Here is a 23,076-nt window from a genome sequence, read left to right as displayed (position 1 = left end):
TTTTAGGACCTATTTTAGGATTTTCAGAGCCTATTTTAGGAACCTAAAAGCACACTTTTTAGAACCTAAAAATACGAGGTCTAATTATGACAGATATTCGCATTAGATTATACCGTGCGTCCATTTCGATCTGCAGCCGAGAGATCGGGAGAAGCGTGGCGGGCGGCGCTGGCGGAGATGCCGACATTTGCGGCCTGTAATGCTCGCTTATTTTTACGGACATAGCCAGACATTTATATAAATATTGCAAAACGAGCACTAACCTGTGTTATAAGAGTATGGTTTTAATTTTAGTAGCTTAGTGGCTGTATGTGCTGATGATTTTGACACTCCCATCTCCTGTGAAACACGGCGTAGAGGTTTGTTTGGATAACTTTCTAACGCTGCCCCAATTTCATCGAGTTCATCGAGGAAGCTCACGAAAACCATTGACTTTTAATGGTTTCGTCGGCAGCGTAATCTTGATACAGTGTTGCACATTCGAAACCTCCAAACGATCCCCATCGACACAAAACTCTTTCAAGGATATAAACTTAAGCAGGACGTTGCTGGTCAAAACTATGATTAAAATGTTTTATTATCTGTGACTCTTATCGTCACTTCTAAAGCGTATTTTTTTGTGTATATAATTGCAGAACTTGGATGAATTACAGATGATGAATTATAACCCAGGTTAGTGCTCGTTTTGCAATATTTATATAAATGTCTGGATATGTCCGTAAAAATAAGCGAGCATTACAGGCCGCAAATGTCGGCATCTCCGCCAGCGCCGCCCGCCACGCTTCTCCCGATCTCTCGGCTGCAGATCGAAATGGACGCACGGTATTTTTAAATGTGTATATTTGCATTATACAAGTATCGTTTCGTGCTTTCATTTGTCATTAACGATGACAGCATATGTGACATTATTCTCAAGAAATGCTTACCAATATTTTAAGTACTTGTTTGTGTAGGATAAAAGAAGAGTAATATGTTAATAAATTTAAGGGAAAAAGTTCAAATAATGTGGAAAATGTAAGTCTTGACAGTAAATCCCTGTACACCAGGGACAAACACGCCCTTCAAAAGAGGAGACCAGTAGTCCCGAGTTCGAATCCCGGCATGAGTTTGAGCAATAAATGTGACACCTTGTTTTATATTTACAGATCCGTGCAGTTCCAATGTTCACAAAACATTAGAAAATCTCAAACGGAGTCCTACCTTTCAACCCAAAAGCCCAAGGGATCTCATCTGTGATCGATCACTGACTGAAGGATGGTACAGATTTCTTATGGATGGCAGGTGAGATATGATAAATTGAGTATTAGAATTCTAGGATATTGAATAAATGATTGTGGCGTGTGATTCTTTTTTTAAAATCTTTTTTCGCATTTGCTACTTGATTATCATTATTCAGCTCAATCCAGAACGTCTTCCCCAGCACACAATAAAATCTTTACTAGACATCAGTTAACCCAGGGACTTTAAGATTGCAGCTGTCTTGCTTATTACCTTTTCAGCATATACGAAAGAACAGACCTGGTTGCACCAGTTAATTGTGATGTACAAGACTGTACAATTTTAAATTTATTGGGGTTTCTGGAAAAACCCATCAGACATGCAGAATGATGGTTACTGAAAATTAATATCATTAAAAAAGGCTATGATTTTACGATAAGTTCAGTCTGATGTAAATTAAGAGAAATAAGCGAATATATAATGTAGCATAACAAATTTTCGCCAGTTTGGAAAGACACCATTTTGAAAGTGTTGCCAGTTCATTTCGACATAACATCACACATAGAAAAAAGAAGAAATAAGTGTCTTGTTTTCTTCACCAAGGAGCGTACGAGTTGTTGTGGGTTGCCGCACGGTCCCGTAGTGTTATTGTGGCTAGGCAAATGTGCATCCGGGAATTTCTAGAGGCTACTTTTGATTTCTTGTACACATTTAGAAATCTAATACAAATTCAAATTTTGAATCTCAGGCTATGGCATACATAGATGATGTCGGTTTAACTAAATGTTAATGCATTCGTCTAACACCCTCGGGAGAGGTACACTACGCATTAGATCAATTTTAACACAGGAAATAATTTTCCAGAGGTATATTTATTGAAATACATTTTGTTTGCATTTACTATTTTCCGATTTTTAAACGTGAAGCGACAAAATGTGGAGACAGAATAGAGAGAATAATGTTGAATCTCAAAATTTCTTTATTAGGCAGACAAGTATTGACACTTTCACTATTCTGAACGTTATTTTCGTGTGTGAAAATACTAGGGGTGTGCGGGACAGAATTTTTTGGGTCGGGACGGGATTTTTTTTAAATCCCGACATTCGGGACGTGAAAGATTCGCAATCTCTCTTTCGGGTCGGGAAATGTTCGGAATTTCCCGAAGGTCTGGAAAACACGAATTCTACACGTCATTATCATTTTAAGTGATTGTTTTTGCATTTCTGGACTAAAAACTAACAATTTCCGATAAGTTCCAGAAACTTACAATGCAGAAAACGTCGAGAATTAACGAGTTTTTAAAATGACTATTCGGTATTTCCCGACTGCTCGGGATCCCGAAAAGTCGGGAAATCATTTCCTGAAGTCGGGATCGGGACGGGAATTTTTTTCCTGATCCCGGTTCCGACTTTCCGGGATCCCGCACACCCATAGAAAATACCCGAGAGTTATTATCCCTCATTGTAATTTTTAACTGTAGCCAATGATCACTGGTACTTGGTTAATAAGTAAGAACTTCCCTAATCTGACAATACTTATTTTTTAAAACTACGTCATCCCCCAGGACGGCAGAAATACCAAGGACCTGCGCCCCCATTAATTACTGTGGGACGCACGCCCCCATTTGGCTGAACGCCGAAGACGAGTCGCTGCCCCCACCTGGAGAGGAGAGGATATTGGTTGGGTGCGCCACCTGGAGTTATCACGGCAATGAACCAGACTGCTGCATTTACACAACACCAATACGGACGAAGAACTGCGGCGAATTCTACGTTTACTATCTTCTCCCTGCCAAAGGCTGCAGCATGGCTTATTGCTCACAAGCTGTGGGTAAGTAGTATCTTGTTTTTTCTGTTGTGGAGGTTAGTGCCACGATTGATTAATATCATTAATCAACATGGGATTAGGTGGCAGAACAGATCCTCACCCTTCAATTAAGGATAATTGAATTACACGCTAAAAATACAATAGTTTGTTATTGCCTACAAGTCCGGCAGAATTAACTTGAGAGAAATGGCCGCTCTGTGAGTGATGCAACTGCGCTCGAATTGGCTAGAGTCTGGACTTCCCGCTGTAACGGGCCAACGGAAATTCTAATGTTCGGGCGCGCGAAATGTAACCAACTGTTGAAAGGACTCGCGTGCAGTGACTGGTGAAGCAAGCGAAGCGGCAGTGTTTTCAAATTACGGAATAAAGATAAAGGATAAACTGTTTATCCATTTATTGTGTAAGATAGAATACTTATAGTGCTTATAATTTTCTTAGCATGTCTTCTTAATACAGTGATATTTCCGTTACACAATGTAATCTCCCATCTCCCGTTGTCAGCCGTGATTCGCTTGAGAGTCAAGCGTTACAGAGGCGTGGCGTGCATGTAGCCGCTGTTACCGCAGGTAACACCAAAATATAAAGAATTGAAGAACCCGTCTTAAAATATTATTACGTACATAAACTGGTAATATTGTCGTTAAGTGAACATTGCAGACTGACATTTTTTCTGACACCGGCAAAAGCGAAGAGGAGGACTGATCCGGTACCCTCCTCAGGCAACATGAGGAAAGGGTCCTGAGCCCACCCAAGGAAGACTTTGCGTTGCGGCAAGGACTGACCGCGGGAGGAGGACGCGGGTTTTTGGCATGCCTGTTTAGCCGGCGCAGTTGCCGGTGATCCTTACCGGATACAGACCAGTGTTGCCATATTCAATTGACAGAAAAGAGCTCAGTCGCCTAATCGGGTCTATCTTACTCTGAAGGTGTCCAGTCACACTGGGGAACGATGGCGCAATGGTAGCGTCGCAGCCTTATAATCAAGGGATTCCGGGTTCGATACCCGGTGGAGGCACAAGTGGTTCGGATCCAACTTTAAACTGTCCCGATTAGCATTACTGTTCATGAAGTGGACTTAAATCGCCAAATCAAAATTTTAAAAAAAATCAAATCACACTGGGGCAAAAGCAAACTGCCAAGTGATATTTTGTATTTAGACTAAATATCAGCGATTATGAAAGTCCTCTTTGTCCTTCTTCGACATCATGGGCGAAAAGGAGAGGAGAGGGATGGGTATGGTCAAGGGGTCCGCTGTCCTTCTAAAAATGTCAACCTAAAATTCTATATTTCACACATATAATATTATTTCGGTTACAGGAATTTGTGATAATTGTTGAAAGGGCCGATTGAGATTGACATACGTTGTCGCAGGAATGCAATAATTTCGGATTGAAGCAATGTTTTTGAGGTGGTAGAACTGTTTTTGGGTGAATACAATACTTACAAGCATAATTTCCCTATTGTTATCTTAGCACGCTCTGAAGGGTCAGGTGTCGCAGGTTCGAATCCTCAGCAATAAATGGTTATTTCAATGTTTGTTGTTATTATTTTACTTACATAATTATAAAAATTAATAATTACATACACAAAGAAATAATAATTTTATTTCAATAATTCACCATGCATCCTCATTGTCACCATTATCCTATAAAGCGAATGCCTTAAAGGTAGCAAAGGACGTAAAATATACGAAATAGTAGTGGTGTCAGAAATGAGATTTCAGTGGATTTAGCGAAACGTGGGAGTGGGAGTAGTTAGGAAACAGATGAAGACTACATCTACTCTACATACGTCTTATTTGAAACGAAAAGTTTCGCGATTTGGGCAAATCTGGTTTCAAAAGAACTAAGATGGCAACAGTAGTAGAACTGGACTTCTTGCAGGTTCCGAAGGAAATATTGGGGAAGCGCCGTTGCTGAGAGGGGAGGGGGCAAGGAGGGTGCTTCACGTTTTACAAAAGTAAACAACGGTTTGTGGGAGGGACTATGCAGTGCGAGTTTTGTGACTGGTGTCTTTCGTCTTTATGTTGTTTTCGGGCATTGTCAATTAATTAATGGAGCTTGCTCCGAGTTCCGAGGTGGCGGGTTCATCCTATCTGGACAGTGTGTGTAATCGTGCGATAGAAGATATTTTGAAGCAATCTTTCGGTTCGTTCTTTTGCAGAAAAAATCGAAATTGTGGCGAAAGGGAGGCCAAAGCCTATTTTGATCGATTTAAAAACCAAGTCGTCTGCTGGATATGACCGACATTTCGATGTTTCGTGGTATAACGACTATCCGTGGTTATGTGGATGTGTGCAGTTGTCGAAACTCTTTTGTTGGCCATGTACTCTATTTTCGGGTGAAAAAAAACGTGTGGAATTCAGATGTGGATAACATGGACCATGACCATGACGGACCCAAATATTCAAATTCAAATGAAAAACTTCACTTTATGACAGCATCATAGAACTTTTTTCATTTGATTTGATTGATTTTGCTTCGTTTGTGCCACTTTTGGCTAATTTGCGAAGATGGGGATGAGTGATGATATGATGAAATTGATGAATAGACATCACAAACGTCCATGCTCAAGCCAGGATTCGAACCCGGGACCCCAGCATCATATAACTATTTTCAAAGAAGAGTCGTCGGATTGATTTGCTCTATAAGTAGCCTTCGATGTTTCTGTAAGTATCAAATTACGTATTATTGTGTCAACAACCAATGTTTGCGATTTCACTTCAGTCCTTATGTCAACATTTTTCTTCCTGATTAATAAATTTACCAAAATCTAGTTTTGAATTGCAGACGTACCAGATTAATATTATATGTACTACTTTGAAGACAATGGGGGGGGGCATGAGGTGGGGAGGCGCTTTAATCTCCCTTAAATGTCCTACTGATAACCGGTAACACTTTTAAAATTCCCACGCCACGCCACTGCGTTGTAGGTTGGTACTCCTGCAGCTGCGCCGGCAGCCATTTGTCTCAAGTTAATTCTGCTGGACTGTAGTAAAGTTTTGGCGTGAGCATTAACGGTGGATCTTTTAGCAACCTTACAATGGAAACAGTTCCTTCATACTATTGTGGAAATACATAATTACTTTCCTTTTTCTTAAAGAACCCCCAGGGGCAGCCTAAGGACCTCTTGAGTAGCGCCAAAACCTTATTACATGTGCGTGGCTGTATGTTTTGAGAGAGAGTTTGATTTGTGTAGAAAGAAATAATTGAAGTTACTGTTGTGATTGATTTCCTTTAGTTTACTTCGTTTTTTTGGGCCAATTTCGGCTAATTTGCGAAGATGGGGATGAGTGATGAAATTGATGAATGGACACTCACAAACACCCATGCCGGCACCGTGGCGGAGTGGTTAGCACATCGCGCTACAACGCCAGGGGGCCCGGGTTCCAATCCTGGCCTGGGCATGGATGTTTGTAAGTGTCCATTCATCATATCATCACTCATCCCCATCTTCGCAAATTAGCCAAAAGTTGCACAAAAAGCGAAGTAAATAAAATAAACCAAATCAAACAAACAAACATCCATGCCCCTGCCGTGATTCGAACCCGGGACCCCTGGCTTCGTAGTACGATGTGCTAACCACTCTGCCATGGGGCCCGGTTTGATATCATTGTGATAGTATTCAAAAATAAGGTCAATATTTTTCCTCGTAAAAACCATCTCGTATTGTGGGATCCATGAGTATTACAGTGCAAATTGCCAACCACCACGTTCGTGTACACTGGGTGAGTATTACCATGCAAATTGTCCATTACCATGTTCGTGCACTTTATTTGACCCAATAAGAGCTTCAAGAATTAAATGAAAACTCAAAACAAGCTGTTGACAACTTTTGCACCAGCATACATAAAAATCAATCGTTTAAAAACACACAGGATGTAAGAGAAAAATTTATGAAAATAGTCATGGACAATTTACACAGTAATACTCATGGACTCCACTGTACATGGTCATGTTTCTTATTGAGGGATGGTGGAAAGTGGGGGGACTAAGGTGGAAAGTTAGGGGGTGGCAAGGTAGAAATTTGAGGGGCGCCAAAAATCCACCTCGCCCGGGTGGAAATTTTATCTTGAGCTGTCCCTGCCCCCTCCCCACACGATGTAATTTCTCGACAGCCAATGATCGTTAACTTCACCTTATTGTCTTACCTGTCGTAACTTACCTTGCATCTATCCATTCCCATCGATTTGGTTCACGTAGCGGAGAACGTGACGTTAAAAGACAGCACAGGCTATTGCTTTTCTTGGCATACCGTATAAATTAGAGTGGCTCCAAATGCTATGTGGGCCGATGAACAGAATATTTCGACACAAAATTTACTAAACGTTCGTCTGTGCTCGTGCAAACAATTCAAGATACGCTCCTTTTTCGGTGACAATTCTGAGTTGGGCCACTAAATATCGTCCGGGGACAGGGAGAGTGAATATTTGAAAAATCTCTCCCATATTAATGCGCGGTTAGCATTACACATGCAAATTAATTCACCTTTTTATACAATCCATTGAACTGCACCACGTGTTGGGAATAGGGGTGGGATTCTAAGTTATCGGCGCTTGGATCTTATCTGATTTCTTAAACTGAGGGCTGAAATATCTGGAGAGCGATCAGGTGTTCTTTACGTTTTAAAGATAGACCAACTAACATGGATTAAGATCGGAGAGATAACAGTAGTATATTTTTAGCGAGGCGTGCAGTCGAAAGATTTGTGTCTTTGAAAATGAACCGACCGGGGGGTTCTTTATAGCTTTAACAAGGGTGTTTCAGACGTATCTGCATTCCCGACAGAGATAAAAGACGTCGATTCCTTTGCTCCACAGTAGCTAACAATAATCGACTTGACATTTGCGAGCGGGTGGCCCATTATAATCCTACTGTGAGAACTACTATGGAAGCTCGTGAAAGGCATTCCCTTATGCGGTGCACGAAGGCGTCAACTTTTTGAGTCTTCCTTCAAAGGGTGAATCAATGTTCAGTGACTGCTGGTGGTAGCTTATGTCGACGACAGACTCGAGGAATTTATCGGAACTCAAAAGGGTTTGCAAGTCGTGGCTGAAAGATCCAAGCATTTCATCTTAAGTATTTACTTGGAAAATACAGTAGTGTGAAAAGCATTTCCAGTGTTGCCACGTACTAACGTTGTTTTGCTTCCTATTCGAAGGAAAACCCCAGAGGTGCCAAACCTGGGCGTCGTCCTTGATTAGCGCTAAAACCTTATTTCCGATTACAGGCATGGCTACTTGTTTATTTTTAAGCCTACTTTATGCACAGAAAGGCTCATTGGGACTGGACGTATAGCACCGGGTACGTGACTATTTAATCGAATTGGATTTATCGTTGACAAGAGTTAATTGAAGTTACTGCTGCATAACATAATAAGTATATTGCAAACTCATATATGTTATTTCAGTGTCATTATGTAAAACACATACCTTCAATAAAAGTGTTCTGCAGGGGCGGATCCAGGATTCAATTTGGGAAGGCACCAATTTCCAAAAGTGTACACATAAATACTAATGAAGGTTACAGTACTACTTTAAATTAAAGTTTACCATGGTGAAACAAGTCTTTTATACTTTAATATTTCTTTAAGTACCAATTCCAGTCATCTGTACATGCGGCCAAGTTATTAAGAACAAATATATTTAAAAATTACATTGTAAAAAAAAAAAAATTATTAAAAATAGCATATTCCTCGTGAACACAGAAACGCACAAGTTACAGAAGTATTTTCATATTATGAACAGTCTGTTTTACTTCATTTCTTAATTCTTTTTTGCTTTAAAATTAGTTTAATGTAGCACCTGAGTCCCTTTCAGTAACATGCATGATACATGAAAAAGCTGCTAGTAATTTGGACACCAGTTTAACTTTTCAATCGTCAAATAATTGGAACTTACTAAAGACATTTAACTCACCCTACGAATACTGTAACTGTAGTTTTCGTGAATGTTTCCTTGCAAATATGTCAATAACCTCTGATTTCACTTGGTATTTGTCTTTATGGATGTTCAGGAGAGCCAAACCATTCAATCGTTCATTACCCATTGTAGATCTAAGGTAGGTCTTGATTTTTCACAGATTGTAGAATGAACGCTCAGCTGTAGCCATTGTGACTGGAATCACACACAACAGGTGAAGCAAACTTCTAATCGTGGGATACAAGGAAGAAAATTTGTACGCCTTTGCTGGATTATCTGGGGTAGATTTTTCCAATAACCAGAGTTGTCTCCATAACTTGAGTTCCCCTTCTAATGCTAAAATAGACTGCACATCATCTTCATAAAATTTAGCTGCCTCAATTATATCTTTAGCTGGGTCATTTTCTTCAACAATGAATTTCGGAATTACTTTCTGTAGAGTGCTTAAGACTTCAATCTGGTTTCTTTGAAATATATAATCAAATTCAGATATTAAATAATCCAGAAAAGGGATGAACACAACACATCTGAAATAATCGATGACATTCTTTGAGGGAATATTTGATCTATATCTTTGATTTTGTGCAATTCTTGGGATTTTTAAATCAACATTCAGCTCTTCAGCAAGTGCTTTAATTTTCCGAAAGACTTTATCAAACTCTTGAGCACTGTTCTTTCTTATATCCAATAGAGATGAGTAAACAAGCTGGACCAAGTTTGATGATTGCGTTAAATCCATTTGCTTGCTCTGTAGTTGGATTGACAAAGGAAGAGTAATGGACAGGAATTTTGCTAATACTTTCAAACTGATCAGAAACTCGAAATTTGAAATCGACTGGTCTAAAGAATGAGCTGTAGATGTTACCTAAGTGCTTCTTGCTTTGAAGCTTAGTTCATCAAGGACACAAAGCAAAGAAGGTAATTTCAAGGTAATGTAGTACCTCATCATGGAGTTCTACCCAGCGGGTTTCACATAAAGTCTTAATTGTTGTACTTTTAGTGCCAGGAAACATTTCTTCTATCATTTGTTTTAACAAATGAGTTCTTCCTGAAGATTCCCGTAGGAAATCAGCGATACTTGAAATAGCTCCCACAGGATTTCGTACATTTGGAACGCTACAAGCCTTGGTCAGAATTAAATTAAGTCTACGATTGGCACAATGTGTAGGGGAGAGCGGGGTCAATTGTAACAATTTTGACAAATGATGCATTTTCTATAAAACTATTTATCTTTGCAGCGTGAAAATCGGCATGGAAACACTACAATATGTTGTTATTGATATTATGCAGTCACGATCCCGCCATATATAATATGCTAATCATAATTAATGTTTTAAAAATGTGTGACAAATGTTACAATTGACCCTTGCTCGGGGGCAAATGTAACACACTACAGGGGCAAATGTAACATACTAACATTTACCAGAAATACGATTTATTTTTTTGCTGGAAATAACATGTACCCTTACACAATGATTAAGAATTATAGCTAACTGTGCTTTCGTTAATAAGTAGGCTAAACGAATCATACCAGGTCCCAAACACTGTTTCTAACAAAGATACATCTGATCATTCTGACTGACAGTTATGACAAATGTAAAAGCTCTCTCCTTTCGTGCATTTCTCATGCGACCAGTTGTCACAAGTTAAGCACTGCACCCATTGCTCACCAGATACACTATTGGACCACTTCTCAAGGCAAACTAAACAAAAACATTCGTCGCCTTCAGAGCTGCTTTCCCGACACCTTCTTGCGCTTCTGCTTGCAGTTCTCTTCTTTTTTGATTGACGACTATCACTTCTGTCGAAGAGCCTCTTTTTCCCTTTGTTGTTTCTTGTCTCGATCTTTGCTGTGTCATAAGTAGTTCTTTTTCAGGTGTATCTGTCCATATAGCACTTTTCTTTCTTCTCCTTCGAGGTGCTGATTCTTTAGGTTCTGCATGAGGCAGAGGTCGAATGTCAGCCGGAGAAGCAGCTGTTGAGGTGGACGGAAGAGGTTCATTGCAAGGGCTGCATTGCCCTTTGTTCTGGGTACAACTAGTTTCTTCCAAGTTACTTTATTGTTCTGTTCCATTAACTTCATTGTCATCATTAGTAGGTGCCTCGTGGGGGTTTCTGTTCGTGCCGCAGAATCAGGCCTATCAGTGACGCTAGAATGGGCAAATTCGTGCTCTTGAAATATGCATCGGTTGAAGGGGAATATTCCTGTACATTTGAAGCCTGCTTGAACATTGGATGGTGTAATCGCTAATGGCAGACATTCCCGAACAATTCCTGACAAGTTGTATATTGTCATGCGAGTACCGGGATGGTTTTTTCTCCAGCCGTCAGCAAAGGTGTTGAAAAACTTTTTAAACGGACCATAAACACTTCTGTCCAGTGGTTGGAGCTTGTGCGACGTGTGAGGAGGGAAAGAAAGGAAAACAATTCCATTCTGTCGGCAAAAGTCTATGACTGGAAGTTGAACATGCGAATCATGGTTGTCCAGGATAACCAAAACCTTTCTCTCAACACTCGGCTTGGCATACTTCCTAAAGTGTTCGAGAAATTGTAAAAACTCTGGTGCTTGCATCCACCCCGAACCATTTGCTGCTGTGCTCCCTATTGGACCATTCTGGAGAAAATGATCCCGAAAGTTCTTCCGTGGAATGCTGTTGCGTACGGCACTAACGGCTAAGCACATCGTTACCAAGGTGCCCCTCTCGTGAGAATTAATTCCTCCAACTTGCTTGCTTCCCTTTGGTGCGACTATCTTGTCTGGCTTAGGGGCTGTTGATATGCCTGTTTCATCGACATTGTAGATGTCTTGAGGTTCGAATTGATATTGCTCCAAAACCTTCGATAGGTTTTCAAAATAAACCAAAAAAAAACCATTCTCTTTATTAAAGTTCATAGCACGCGCTAAGGATGTTGACTCTGGGGTCCTTATTGCTAAAGTAGGATTTCTCTTTACAAATGCGGTAAACCAGTCTGCACCAGCCATTTGACGATCTGCCCAGGACTCTGGAAACTTACACTGATTTTGGTTTGCATATTGGTAGGCTTACTGTCTGAGTTCTTTTGGGGTGAGTCCATAAAATATATTTGCACATGTTTTTATATACTCAGTTAACTGGTTCTCCATGTAGGCAGAGAACACTTTATTGTGTGGTTTATAACCCAATTCAGGATTCCCTTTTCTTGTCTCTTCTTAACAAAACGGGTCAATGTCACATGACAAATATTGTGCGCTTTTGCTGCGTGTCGGATTGACACATTGCTTTCCAAAACTAAGTTTGCAGCTTCTTCCATCTTATCTTGTGAAGGGCCTCGTTCGGTAGTTCTTTTTCTGTCTTTCACCATTCTGAAACATACAGAGTGTAATAATTCAGGATGGTTGAACAATGTTTTTTATTACAATGCAAGTGAATATTTTACATAAGAAACGCATAAGGGGCAATTGTAACACTGTTACAACTGCCCCGGTTACATTTGTTACATTTGCCCCATCCTGACGCCATATTGTTTGCTGGCTTGCAGCTACTAACCTCTATTTTTCCCTGTGTAAAAGACATAGGGGAAAGTATAATCTACAGGAGGAATCCAAGGATATTGCAGAATATTGTACTTTATCTTCACCTTTATTAGAGTACTTCCAAGAAAGTGTCCAATATCATTAGAATATCCACACTCATCTAAACTCTTTCCTCTTTTTCTTCACTTGAAGTACTGCTACAACAATTTTCTTCATTGTTTTCACTGTAGCTACACTTGCACAAATTGAACTTTCAGACTTATTTAGACAGGCTATATTTGTGTTATTTTCTTCACCGGAACTACTTTTCACTTCCTGCTTTTCACCTAACACTTCTGTCTTCTTCCAAATTGGGTTTTACTTTCTTAAAGAAATGTAAAATACTATTTTTTTTATAACATTCTTCGCAACACTTGACAATTTCAAATACGGACAACGACTGTCAACAAGCAACAGTTTAAAATGTTCCGCACCACAGCCCTGCTTTGCTTCAACACTCGACAATTCACCAGCTGGACGTGACAGACAGGTAAAACTGACCTCTCACTCACAACAATGAACCTCAGTTAGGAAAGATATTCAAATACGTGCAAAGAAATATAACACATAATGCACAGGGGTACTCGTACTTACGTAAGACATTGTCTTAAAAAGCTGACAAGAACTTCTACATTCAGCTGTTTCTAAAAAATTAAATAAACAACGTAGAAAGTTGAATGTTTGAGAACATTGTTGAATAAGTGGGAGCTTAGTTCTGATCGCACCACCTGCATATAGTGTTGGGTAGGATTATGCGCTTTAAACCTTACTTTCCCGCCCTTTGATTCTTTCATCAGGGAACAAAGAACAGGGAGAATCTTTACAAACGATTTAGGAAAGAAACATAGTCGATATTCGAGAGGCACCAACTTTCAACGATGCACGTGGGCACTAACTTCCAATGGTGTATGGGGCACCAACAATGCACAGGGGGCACCAACTTCAAATGATGTTCGGCACTCAGCAATTTTTAACGATATACGAAGTGCTCCACTTTTCAAAAGTGTACACATAATTAATAAGATTTTTTAAAATTAATTTTGTAAATTACATATTACGAGTATAATTTGATAGAGCATTTTGGGGGGCACGTGCCCCCCTCTGGATCCGCCACTGGTGTTCTGTAACAGTAACACAGTATTTTAAAAACAAGACTATTATTTTTCGTCAATGTTTTAGGAAATGTTGTGGCCGCGGTGGCTCAGTCGGTAACGCGTCTGACTACCATGCTAAAGGTTCCGGGTTCGATCCCCGGCCGGTTCAAATCCGGGAACTTTTCTAACGATGGAAGCGGCCCCGGCGCCCACCCAGCGTCGAATAACATGGGTACCTGGGGGAAACCCTGGGGGGGTAAAGGCGGTCAGGGGCGTGATGCTGATCACATCACCCCCACTCACGACCGGATCAAGAAAGTTTGGGGCATTACTCCCACACCCCCTATACGCCTTCATGGCGTGGTGCTATGCACAGGGGGAGCACTTTACTTTCTTTTTTTTTACTTTACAATGTTAAAGGAAGGTGGGAAGCAGAAGTGTCCACTCGCCGCAGCCACATTGATCACAATTTACTAGAGGTGTGAGAGACATTTTTTTTTTTTGATCGGGACGGGAAATGTTCGAAATTTCCCGAAGCTCTGGAAATCTCGAATTCTACACGTCATTTTCACCTTAAGTGATTGTTTTTGCATTTCTGGAATAATGCAGAAAACGTCGAGAATTAACGACTTGTTCAAATGACCATTTGGTATTTCCCGACTGCTCGGGGTCCCGAAAAGTCGGATCGGGACTGGATATTTTCTTCCCGATCCCGACTTTTCGGGAGCCTGCACACCCCTAGTAATTTGTAGGGGTGTGCAGGCAGTCGAGACCGGGATCGGAAAAAAAATCCCGTCCTGACACGGACTTCGGGAAATGACTTCCCGACTTTTCGGGATCCCGAGCAGTCGGGAAATATGGAATGGTAATTTAAAAAAGTGTTAATTCTCGACGTTTTCTGCATTGCAAGTGTCTGGAACTTATTTGAAATTGTTTGCTTTATTCCAGAAATGCCAAAACAATAACTTAATTTGGAAATTACTTGTAGAATTCGAGATTTTAAGAGCTTCGGGAAATTTTGAACATTTCCGTCCCGAAAATTTCCCGACTTAGTTGGGAAATGGTGATTTGATTCCCGTTTCGAATGTCGGGATTAAAAAGAATTCCCGTCCCGACCAAAAAAATGCTGTCCCGCATACCCCTACAAATTACTCAAAGGCAGTGATATTTTTATGAGCGAGCGAAAATCTTTCAATGAGAATCGCTCAGATACTTGACGTTCCCCTTCTCTATCTGGAGAAAGCTTGTTCCCAACTTCCGGTCACGTGACTGACGTCATCCTCAGGCGAGATTGCCGCCATGTTTGATTTGCGTTAGTAGGAGCAATGTTGGACCTTTTTAGTGAATCTGGAATTGTATTATTGTAGAGCGTAATTTAAAAACTAATGGAGTTTAAGTGAAGTGTAATACACGCAAATGCACAAAGGGTATGATGTATACGTGTTGTATGCTCAATTCCAGAGGCAATTATCATGATATTAGTAAGGCTAGCGTTCAGATTTTTCCAAGATGTTGCTGAAAATGAGAAATGTATTAGTGATTCAGTCCCTACGAGAAGATACAGTGTAAGGTTTTATACTCGTAAATAAATAAGAGTTCAGTTCATGATTTAATGTGTTCGTAATAAGCATCTAACCTTGGATTTGTACAAGTTTTATTAATTTTTTGTAAACAGTTTTTTGGTCACAAGTGCCAACTTTCAAAACCCAGGTATTCTTTTTAGAAATACGAAATAATTTACCCTGAATTACCAAGTTAGGTTAATTGCTTATGATTGCAAATTAATTTGGGTATGACTTGAGATGACCGGACCCCTCTCCGATTTTCTTCATATTTGACATACTCACTAATTGAGGCCTCCTATTCACGAATCTGAAGTTAAAATTTGTCGCTCACGTCTAGAAGTTGCGAACCATTGAAGAAACATTGGCGCTAGCCCCACAAACCATTGGCGCGTGGTTAGGTTAGGCAAACATAATAAAATTTGGTGTCGTGGTAGTATCAGGATCTAGAAATTGGAAATAATTGCGAACCATTGACGCTAGCCCCACGAACCATTGGCACGTGGTTAGGTTAGGCAAATATAGTTAAAGTTTGTTGTCGTGGTAGTATCAGGAATATATACACTATGTTGCCATTCGTCACCGGACACTCCATACCAGTACGTTAATCCGGTCGCACCACCACATCAGTATCGTGTAAGGCCACCTTTTGCCGCAATCACGTCCGCAACCCTTCGAGGAAGACTTTCCACCAATTTGCGACACATGCCGACGGGAATCTTGCCTCATTCCTCCTGCAAAGCGGCAAACAGCTCAGTGGTGTTTTTAGGGCAGCATGGCCTGGCTCTCAAGCGATGCTCCAACTCGTCCCAAAGGTGTTCAATGAGGTTGATATCTGGACTTTGGGCTGGCCAATCAAGTTTTTGCACACCCATGTCCTGGAACTACTTGTTGATAATGCCTGACGTATTGCATGGATCATTGTCGTGCTGAAACAGGTATGGGCCAATATCGAATTGTTCCCACAATGTCGGTAGCGCAGAATTGTGCAGAACTTTTTGGTATGCATCGGCATTCTTCTTTCCCCAAACTAAAGCAAGCGGACCAAGACCATACCACGAAAAGCAGGACCACACCATAATTCCACCTCCGCCGAATTTCACTTTGGGTACGATACAGTCCTGTACACAGCGTTCACCGGGCGTACACCACACCCACACACGTCCATCGGACAGCCACATCTGATAGCGCGATTCACTCCATAGCATGGATTTCCATTGTTCGAGAGTCCAATGGCGGCGTTCCTTGCACCACTGTAACCGATGGGTCGCATTGCGGGCTGTAATATGCGGCTTGTAAACTGCTGCGTGTCCATGAAAACCAAATGCGACAATCTCCTGGCGAACAGTACGATCACTTACAGCACTACTGGAAGCCGATCGAGACTCCTGTGCCACCATCTGTAACGACGCCTTCCGGTTTGACTTCACCACACGTTTCAAGCATCGACGGTCACGATCTGTTAATATTTTCGGTTTACTGGGTCTGGGTTGGCATGTTATGACCCCCTCTCGCTTCCACTTCACGATAACATCACTCACTGTCGACCGGGGTATCAGAAATTTGTTGGAAATCTCACGGGTCGAATGCCCAAACCTGTGGGCTCCAATGATTATCTCTCTTTCTGCCTCACTCAGTTCGGGTCGTCTGTCCATATTGACTACTGTAGCTGGTATGAGTGTATTCTCAACCGGCAACACCTTTTATAGGTTGTATGACGTGTACAGACGATCCCGAGCACTTTTTGAGGGGTGTCCGGTGACGAATGGCAACATAGTGTATATTTGGTTGTGAAACAAAAAATTTCGCGAAAATCGACAGTTTCCATTCCGAAAACTAACGCCTTATTTTCACTTATTTTGCAATTTCTAGAAGTTTCAGACAAATTTTAACTTCAGATTCGTGATTAGGAGGTCTCAATTAGTGAGTATGCCAAATATGAAGAAAATCTGAGGGGAGTCCGGTCATCTCAAGTCGTTCCTTGATTACGTTTCATAGGAATTCACTAACTTTTTACAATTTTATTAACGGAGTGTAAACATAGTCTATAGCAGTAGTTCCCGAAGTGTGCACTGCGGCACCGTGGCTGGCCATGAAATGTTCCAATATTTTCATTGAAATTCAATCAATGACACAGTTGTTCCAAATACGTGCTTATTTAGTACTTTTTACATGCAAAATGTTTGCATTTAAAATGTTTATTTTTTAACTTAAGGCAAGCAATCTAACCATACTAACTGAGTGTTGCAAATGTTAGATAGGCCTACATCCTGACTTGGGCGCCACAGAAAAAAATAATCTTAAAATGCTAAGGGTGCCGTGAAACAAAAAAAAAATTTGGAACCCCTGACTGGCCTATAGGAATATTTCAAATGTTCATTTTCTGAGTGAACTTGGAAGTTGAAATATTAATCTGTTTTCCTCAATGAAAATGTTTGTGCTCTATATTACTAAAACTCTTAAGTTATTGTTGCAGATCTTACTAAATCAATGGATTGATTTAATTCATTCAGTAAAATCAATAGGGTTGAAATTACTATGGCAAATGATTTAGGTTTAGTCTATGTTGACAGAAATGTATCTTTGCCCTTGTGCTATGACGAGTTTTACAGTAGCTGAAAAATATTATGTAGGCCTATAATCTTTCACAGTGAAATAAGATTATTTTTTTTCACCATGGAAGTTACTGTTGCTTTTCAACGCATTCTTTGTGCTATGGTAGGAACTTTTGTTGGTAGCCATAGTGACTCCCTGAATGAAAATGTTGATGTAAATATTCTTGATTGATTTGGTTTTTTCGCTTTTCTACTACTTTTGACTAATTGTGACGATAAGGATGAGTGGTGATGTGATGAAATTGATGAAGGGACACTCGCAAAGAACACCCATGCCCAGGCTGGGATTCGAACCCAGCATCCCTGGCATCGTAGCGTGGCTGTGCGAATCACTCTGCCACACAAGCCAGCTATTCAATATTCTAACTATTTTCGGAGAGCAAATGTCAAAATTTAAATTCCTCTGAGAGTAGTAGAAATAAAACTATGTTAATTCTCTACGATAAGAAATTGTCTTCCTCAAGAAGTTTACAGCGCTAAGACGATCGCCTCCAGATGATGTGACGACTGAGCACTGCAGCCTGAACCTCCAAGATGGTCTTAGGCTAGCTGGTTTAACATGGTGATAGGCAACTGGGATCACCGGGAATTACTTGAATTACAGGATTTCTGCGTGAAGTATTGGCTTTGCGAATTATGCTTTAATTTTCCTCTGTAGTCGTGAAATATTGCAACTTTTATTATTGAAATGGGCCCGTACTTCTTAAACTCAAAAATTAGTCTTGAAATCTATTGTAACGAGCTCAGCGTATGCAATAAATCACAAACTGAATCTCGATGCCTTGTGTGATGGGTATACTAAATTGGTGCAAACTATTACACCAAACTTTCCAATTTATTTAAATGCTGAAATGCCAGTTATTCACCCCCTGAAATTCAGTGTCACCCATTTCATCGGTAGTGCTGATTGCGGTGACAGTTGAACCATGTGATCAAATAAAATTAGGCTGACTAAGCAATAAAATCCAAATGTCTATCTTGTACGTTATAATCAATTACATAATACTCCCAATGAACAAGATGAGGCTCACCACAAATGATGTTTCATCCAGTAACTGAGGTACCACTTCTCAGCATTAAACCCTGTATATAAGACTGAGTCACTGGTAATTTGACTCCTAGTAATCTCTAACTGAAAGAATCAACATGAATTCACCCTCCAAACGAGAATATATTTTCATGGCTAACTAAATATCAACTGTGGTGTCTGAGGATCTGAACTCAAGTGCACAGAACTCTATTCGTTTTCGTGATCCCTCCAATTACCAGTACCTTTGGGCAATACTTATACCCAGTGGCTAGCCGGCGGCAAGTATGATGGGTAGTGCCAACGTGATCAAGAAATCAAAAAAAAACCTCCGCAATGCCCCTGCCCCCTGGCCCCACTGGCCAAGATGTTTATCCTCGTTTGGTAACGTGGAAAACAGTGTGGGTTTAAGTAATAACACACTAATATGATTCATCTTCACTCACTAACCTATCTTTATACACTACAGGACACTTCAAACACAATTACAAGAGGAAGGGAAAACAAATCATCTCACCTTCTCCTCCCCCATGCACACGTATTCCAACTGGATGTTGAAAATATTCTAGACATTTGATGTAAAAAGAAATTGTCGAAATGCCAAAGGAAACTCGCATCACCATAGGATTTTTTACTTTTATATTTTTAAAAAGTCATCTATCTATTATCAAAATGTTCATTTAACTTTGGAAAAATACTAGGTTCGTTTATCCAAAAGTTGGCAGAAAAGTAGATAGTACCTTTTTCACGAATTACTTCCCCAACAGGTCTTACAAATCCGTCGTATTTAGCGACTTATCTCTGAAGATGGCAACTGTGTCAACACTGCAAAAGTTCCCTCGCTGTGCCAAGCGAAAACGGGCACGGCTGGTGTCTTATGGGCTAACACCACCCCCTGCCACCTTCTTCCAGGCTCATGGTGGAAATGTTACTCGCTGAGACTTCTCCAACCCTCTGCACGTGTTTCAACTTGGTTAGGCCAGCTCTTAGGTGACATGGACCGCTGCCTCGCCGATGGTACGTAACAGCTGGCGATGCAGTGAGGAGGTTGGGGTGGTTCATATCTAGTTTGTGGTTCGGGCGGTCGTCACGTCAGCTTGACCGATTGCAAGATTCGAATCTCCTTGTCTGTAAACTATCAATTTATTAATTTAACAATACTTGGGCTAGGTATGCATTTCTTCTGAGGGTAGTGCCATGGCAGGGCGGCTCTCCCCCTTGAGCCGCTGCTGCTTATACCCTGAGCGACCAGTGCAAGGTGAAGCCCCACTTCTGAAAAGTAACATTATTAGAACATCTGTGACTATATGATAATACACTGAGGAAGTCTTTTGGATAAATGTTAACAGTATATAATAAGATAATAGGAATATTTATTTCACTGAACAACAAATAGTATAATATCCAGCCCTTATAACATTCGATTTACCTGTAAGACTTTATGAGCAGACAACATGCAGCTACATTGTTTGTATTATGTTTTCTTCCCTATGTCAAACGTTAGCCATAAAATAAATCTGAATATCAGCTGATTAAGCTGTATTAATTTGTTCTTGTATCTCAATATAAAAAGCTCGACTATACCATTAATCATACATGTGTGATTAACCTTAAAGTAAACCCACATCAAGAATTTTCTTACCTTGCTTGAATCTACATAGATTAGCCAAACGATAGCAATAAGGTAAATCTGAATAACAGCTGATTGAGCTGTATTCCTATTCTTGTAACTAATTACAAATAACTCGACTATTCCGTTAATCATACATGTGAGTTTTTCTTGAATGTATGCATTGCTTACATTGTAGATTTATTTTCCTGTAGTTTACTGTTATTACAAGCATAAGAAAACAGTTTTTCGTTGTGATGTTTCAGAACACACGTAATAACCGTAAACTACAGGAAAATAATGAGATATTAACCTTAGTGTAAACCCACATCAAGGATTTTCTTACGTTGCTTGAACCTACATAGGTTATTACATTCTAAATGAATCGTAAATTTTAAAATGGAACCATGTCTGCATTAATCTCAACCGTTCATGCTTTTCACAGGCATAGAAATCCTTACATCCGTTGCAACGTTTTACCTTTGTATATATGACAAAATTTTAACAAATTATTATGACAAGAATTGTGTACACTAAGTAAGAAAAATTAACGAATATTTACATTGATCAATATACACTCTGCAGTTTCTGATCAGTTGTGTATTCATGCCAAGATGGCTACCCCACACCCTGCTTTCCCGCTCAAATCCACTTTGCAATGCATACTAGATTTATGGCCATAAAAGACGCACACGGTTGCTAGCATGTTTAGCGGAGCAGGTAAATTTTGCCGTAACGCAGATTATCCATCTGACATCTGTGAGCACTTAGTTAAAGAAAAGTTTCGGTACTTATGACCAATCCTGGTACCACGATCTAATGATCACATGGCAAAACAATTTTTCAAATATCTTTTCAAACCTTGTTTTGAGCACAAATATTCGATGCGTCGCGTGTTTACCAGTCCTTCATGTAACATAAGTGCCAATTGGATTGCATGGCAAACCTCTAGATCAAGCCTTATATGCCCTCCATTTCTCCTTCATGGTCCAACGAACCACTTGAATCGTTCCTTCCACCTGTTCCTAGAGAATCGATTCTGCTCACAGATTCGCTGAAGAAAGTGCATTCTTCCGAGCTCTGCTGCTTCCATCTCCCTAGGTAATTTCGAGTTTCCACATAGAACCAATTATTTGATCATCACATTGCTCACATAGCCAATTCTTTCCCTGAGATTACAGAAAAAGAACCAATATCCGGTTTAGATTCGGCAAGAAAACTGAAAACCCGTAAGTATGTGAACAGTCCTAATGAACCGCTCCACTTGCTCCCGTACGCTGCTGCCATCCAGGGTGCAAGCTTCGTACTGGTACGCCCACCACGATGATAAACAAGCGTAGAGAGGCAGTTTTAATAATTTGCCCAAAATAATCATAAATCACCGAAGAAAATTTAAATAAATACATAGAAATAAGACCCTTGTGACATCGTTTGTCATATTATAAATCCAGTTCCCATTGAATTTATACATATTTATAAATGCCCTGAGGCAAGTTTTTCACAATTTAGCTTTTATTTTTATCGAGGAAGCAAAGGAAAGCTGCGAGGAAAATAAATCATAATTTTCTCAATCTGTTTACTTTGTTGGTGTCCTTTGCAGAACAGTCTGTCTGCCAGACGGAAGATTATTGCAACATAAGATATCTTGAAGTAGGTTAGGTAAATTTGAGTTTGAAATTTTTGTACAATTAATTATTTTTTCGTAGATTAGTGTATACTGTAACATTTGTGACTTGTGTTTGTAGATTTATTTAGAGTCAGAGTATGTAAAATGGCAACTGTAAACTCCGCACCGCAAAATATTTTAAATATATATATATACCGTTTAATTACATTGGATTCACATGTACCCTTTATATTGTTAATTTTTGTATGTGGGTGGTGAGAAGCGATAATTCTTAAGTTTGAAATACAGGAAACCTCTACTTGTATCCTTGAATTTTTGGAAAGTTCACCTTGAAAACCAGGAATTATGCTTGAATTTTATCGTGGTCTTAGAGTGGCCACCCTGATATTTTCTGGTAATACAGTCACGTGCAATATACTCTTATATACCATAGAAAGCATCATATTTGGGCTATATGATTTTTCTTGATGGCATTGGTTCCCCTGCTTTGCCCTGGTGCAGTCACTTACTTTAACACATTTTTAATTTCGAACACAAGGACAATATTTTGTAATTTTCTAGTTTTAAGTTTTTAATGATTGTTGTCCTAGTTTTTTCAATAATAGCCAGCCCCCTTGGCGAGGTGGTTAGCTCATCTCTCTACGATGCCTGGGTTGAATCCTGGCCTGGGCATGGATGTTCGTTGTTCATTCATCAATTTCGTCACTTATCCCCATCTTCGCAAATCAGCCAAAAGTGGCACAAAAAGCAAATCAATCAATAATGACTCTCTCCTTTTATTCCTAGGAGACACTCCGGTTTTTCTAGGTCCTCCTGTGATAAGGCCCTTGCAAAGATCTAGTGGTGAAGTTTTACTTAACTGCTCATTTCAAGTTGGACCAAAAGGCTATGGCCAGAAATTCAGGTAAGACCTTCTGCAAATGAGAACATGATTATCTTAAGACCTAGTACTGCATATTTCACAATATTTGTTCTGCTTTCTACAAATGTACAGTCAGCTGTATAAGTAATATGAATACATATCC

At 40.0% G+C, this 23,076-nt stretch overlaps 1 protein-coding gene across 7 annotated transcripts in view; it reads left to right on the top strand.

Moving 5' to 3' along the window:
* LOC146004646 (von Willebrand factor D and EGF domain-containing protein-like) overlaps window positions 1-23,076 on the top strand; it is a 179,497-nt gene that overhangs the window by 92,290 nt on the left and 64,131 nt on the right. For 6 of the 7 annotated variants that reach the window (XM_083143550.1, XM_083143554.1, XM_083143551.1 and 3 more), the window contains 3 exons: window positions 1,146-1,281; window positions 2,783-3,048; window positions 22,838-22,955. In XM_083143550.1, the coding sequence (XP_082999676.1) occupies window positions 1,146-1,281; window positions 2,783-3,048; window positions 22,838-22,955 (520 nt within the window). Of the gene's footprint in view, window positions 1-1,145; window positions 1,282-2,782; window positions 3,049-15,152; window positions 15,177-22,837; window positions 22,956-23,076 lie in introns of those variants that run through there. The other variant, XM_083143555.1, reaches the window with a different exon arrangement.

The sequence above is a fragment of the Lepisma saccharinum genome, chromosome 22 (genome assembly GCF_977018435.1).
Source record: "Lepisma saccharinum chromosome 22, izLepSacc3.1, whole genome shotgun sequence".
Taxonomy (NCBI): domain Eukaryota; kingdom Metazoa; phylum Arthropoda; class Insecta; order Zygentoma; family Lepismatidae; genus Lepisma; species Lepisma saccharinum.
This window is presented reverse-complemented; position numbering and strand designations above follow the sequence as displayed.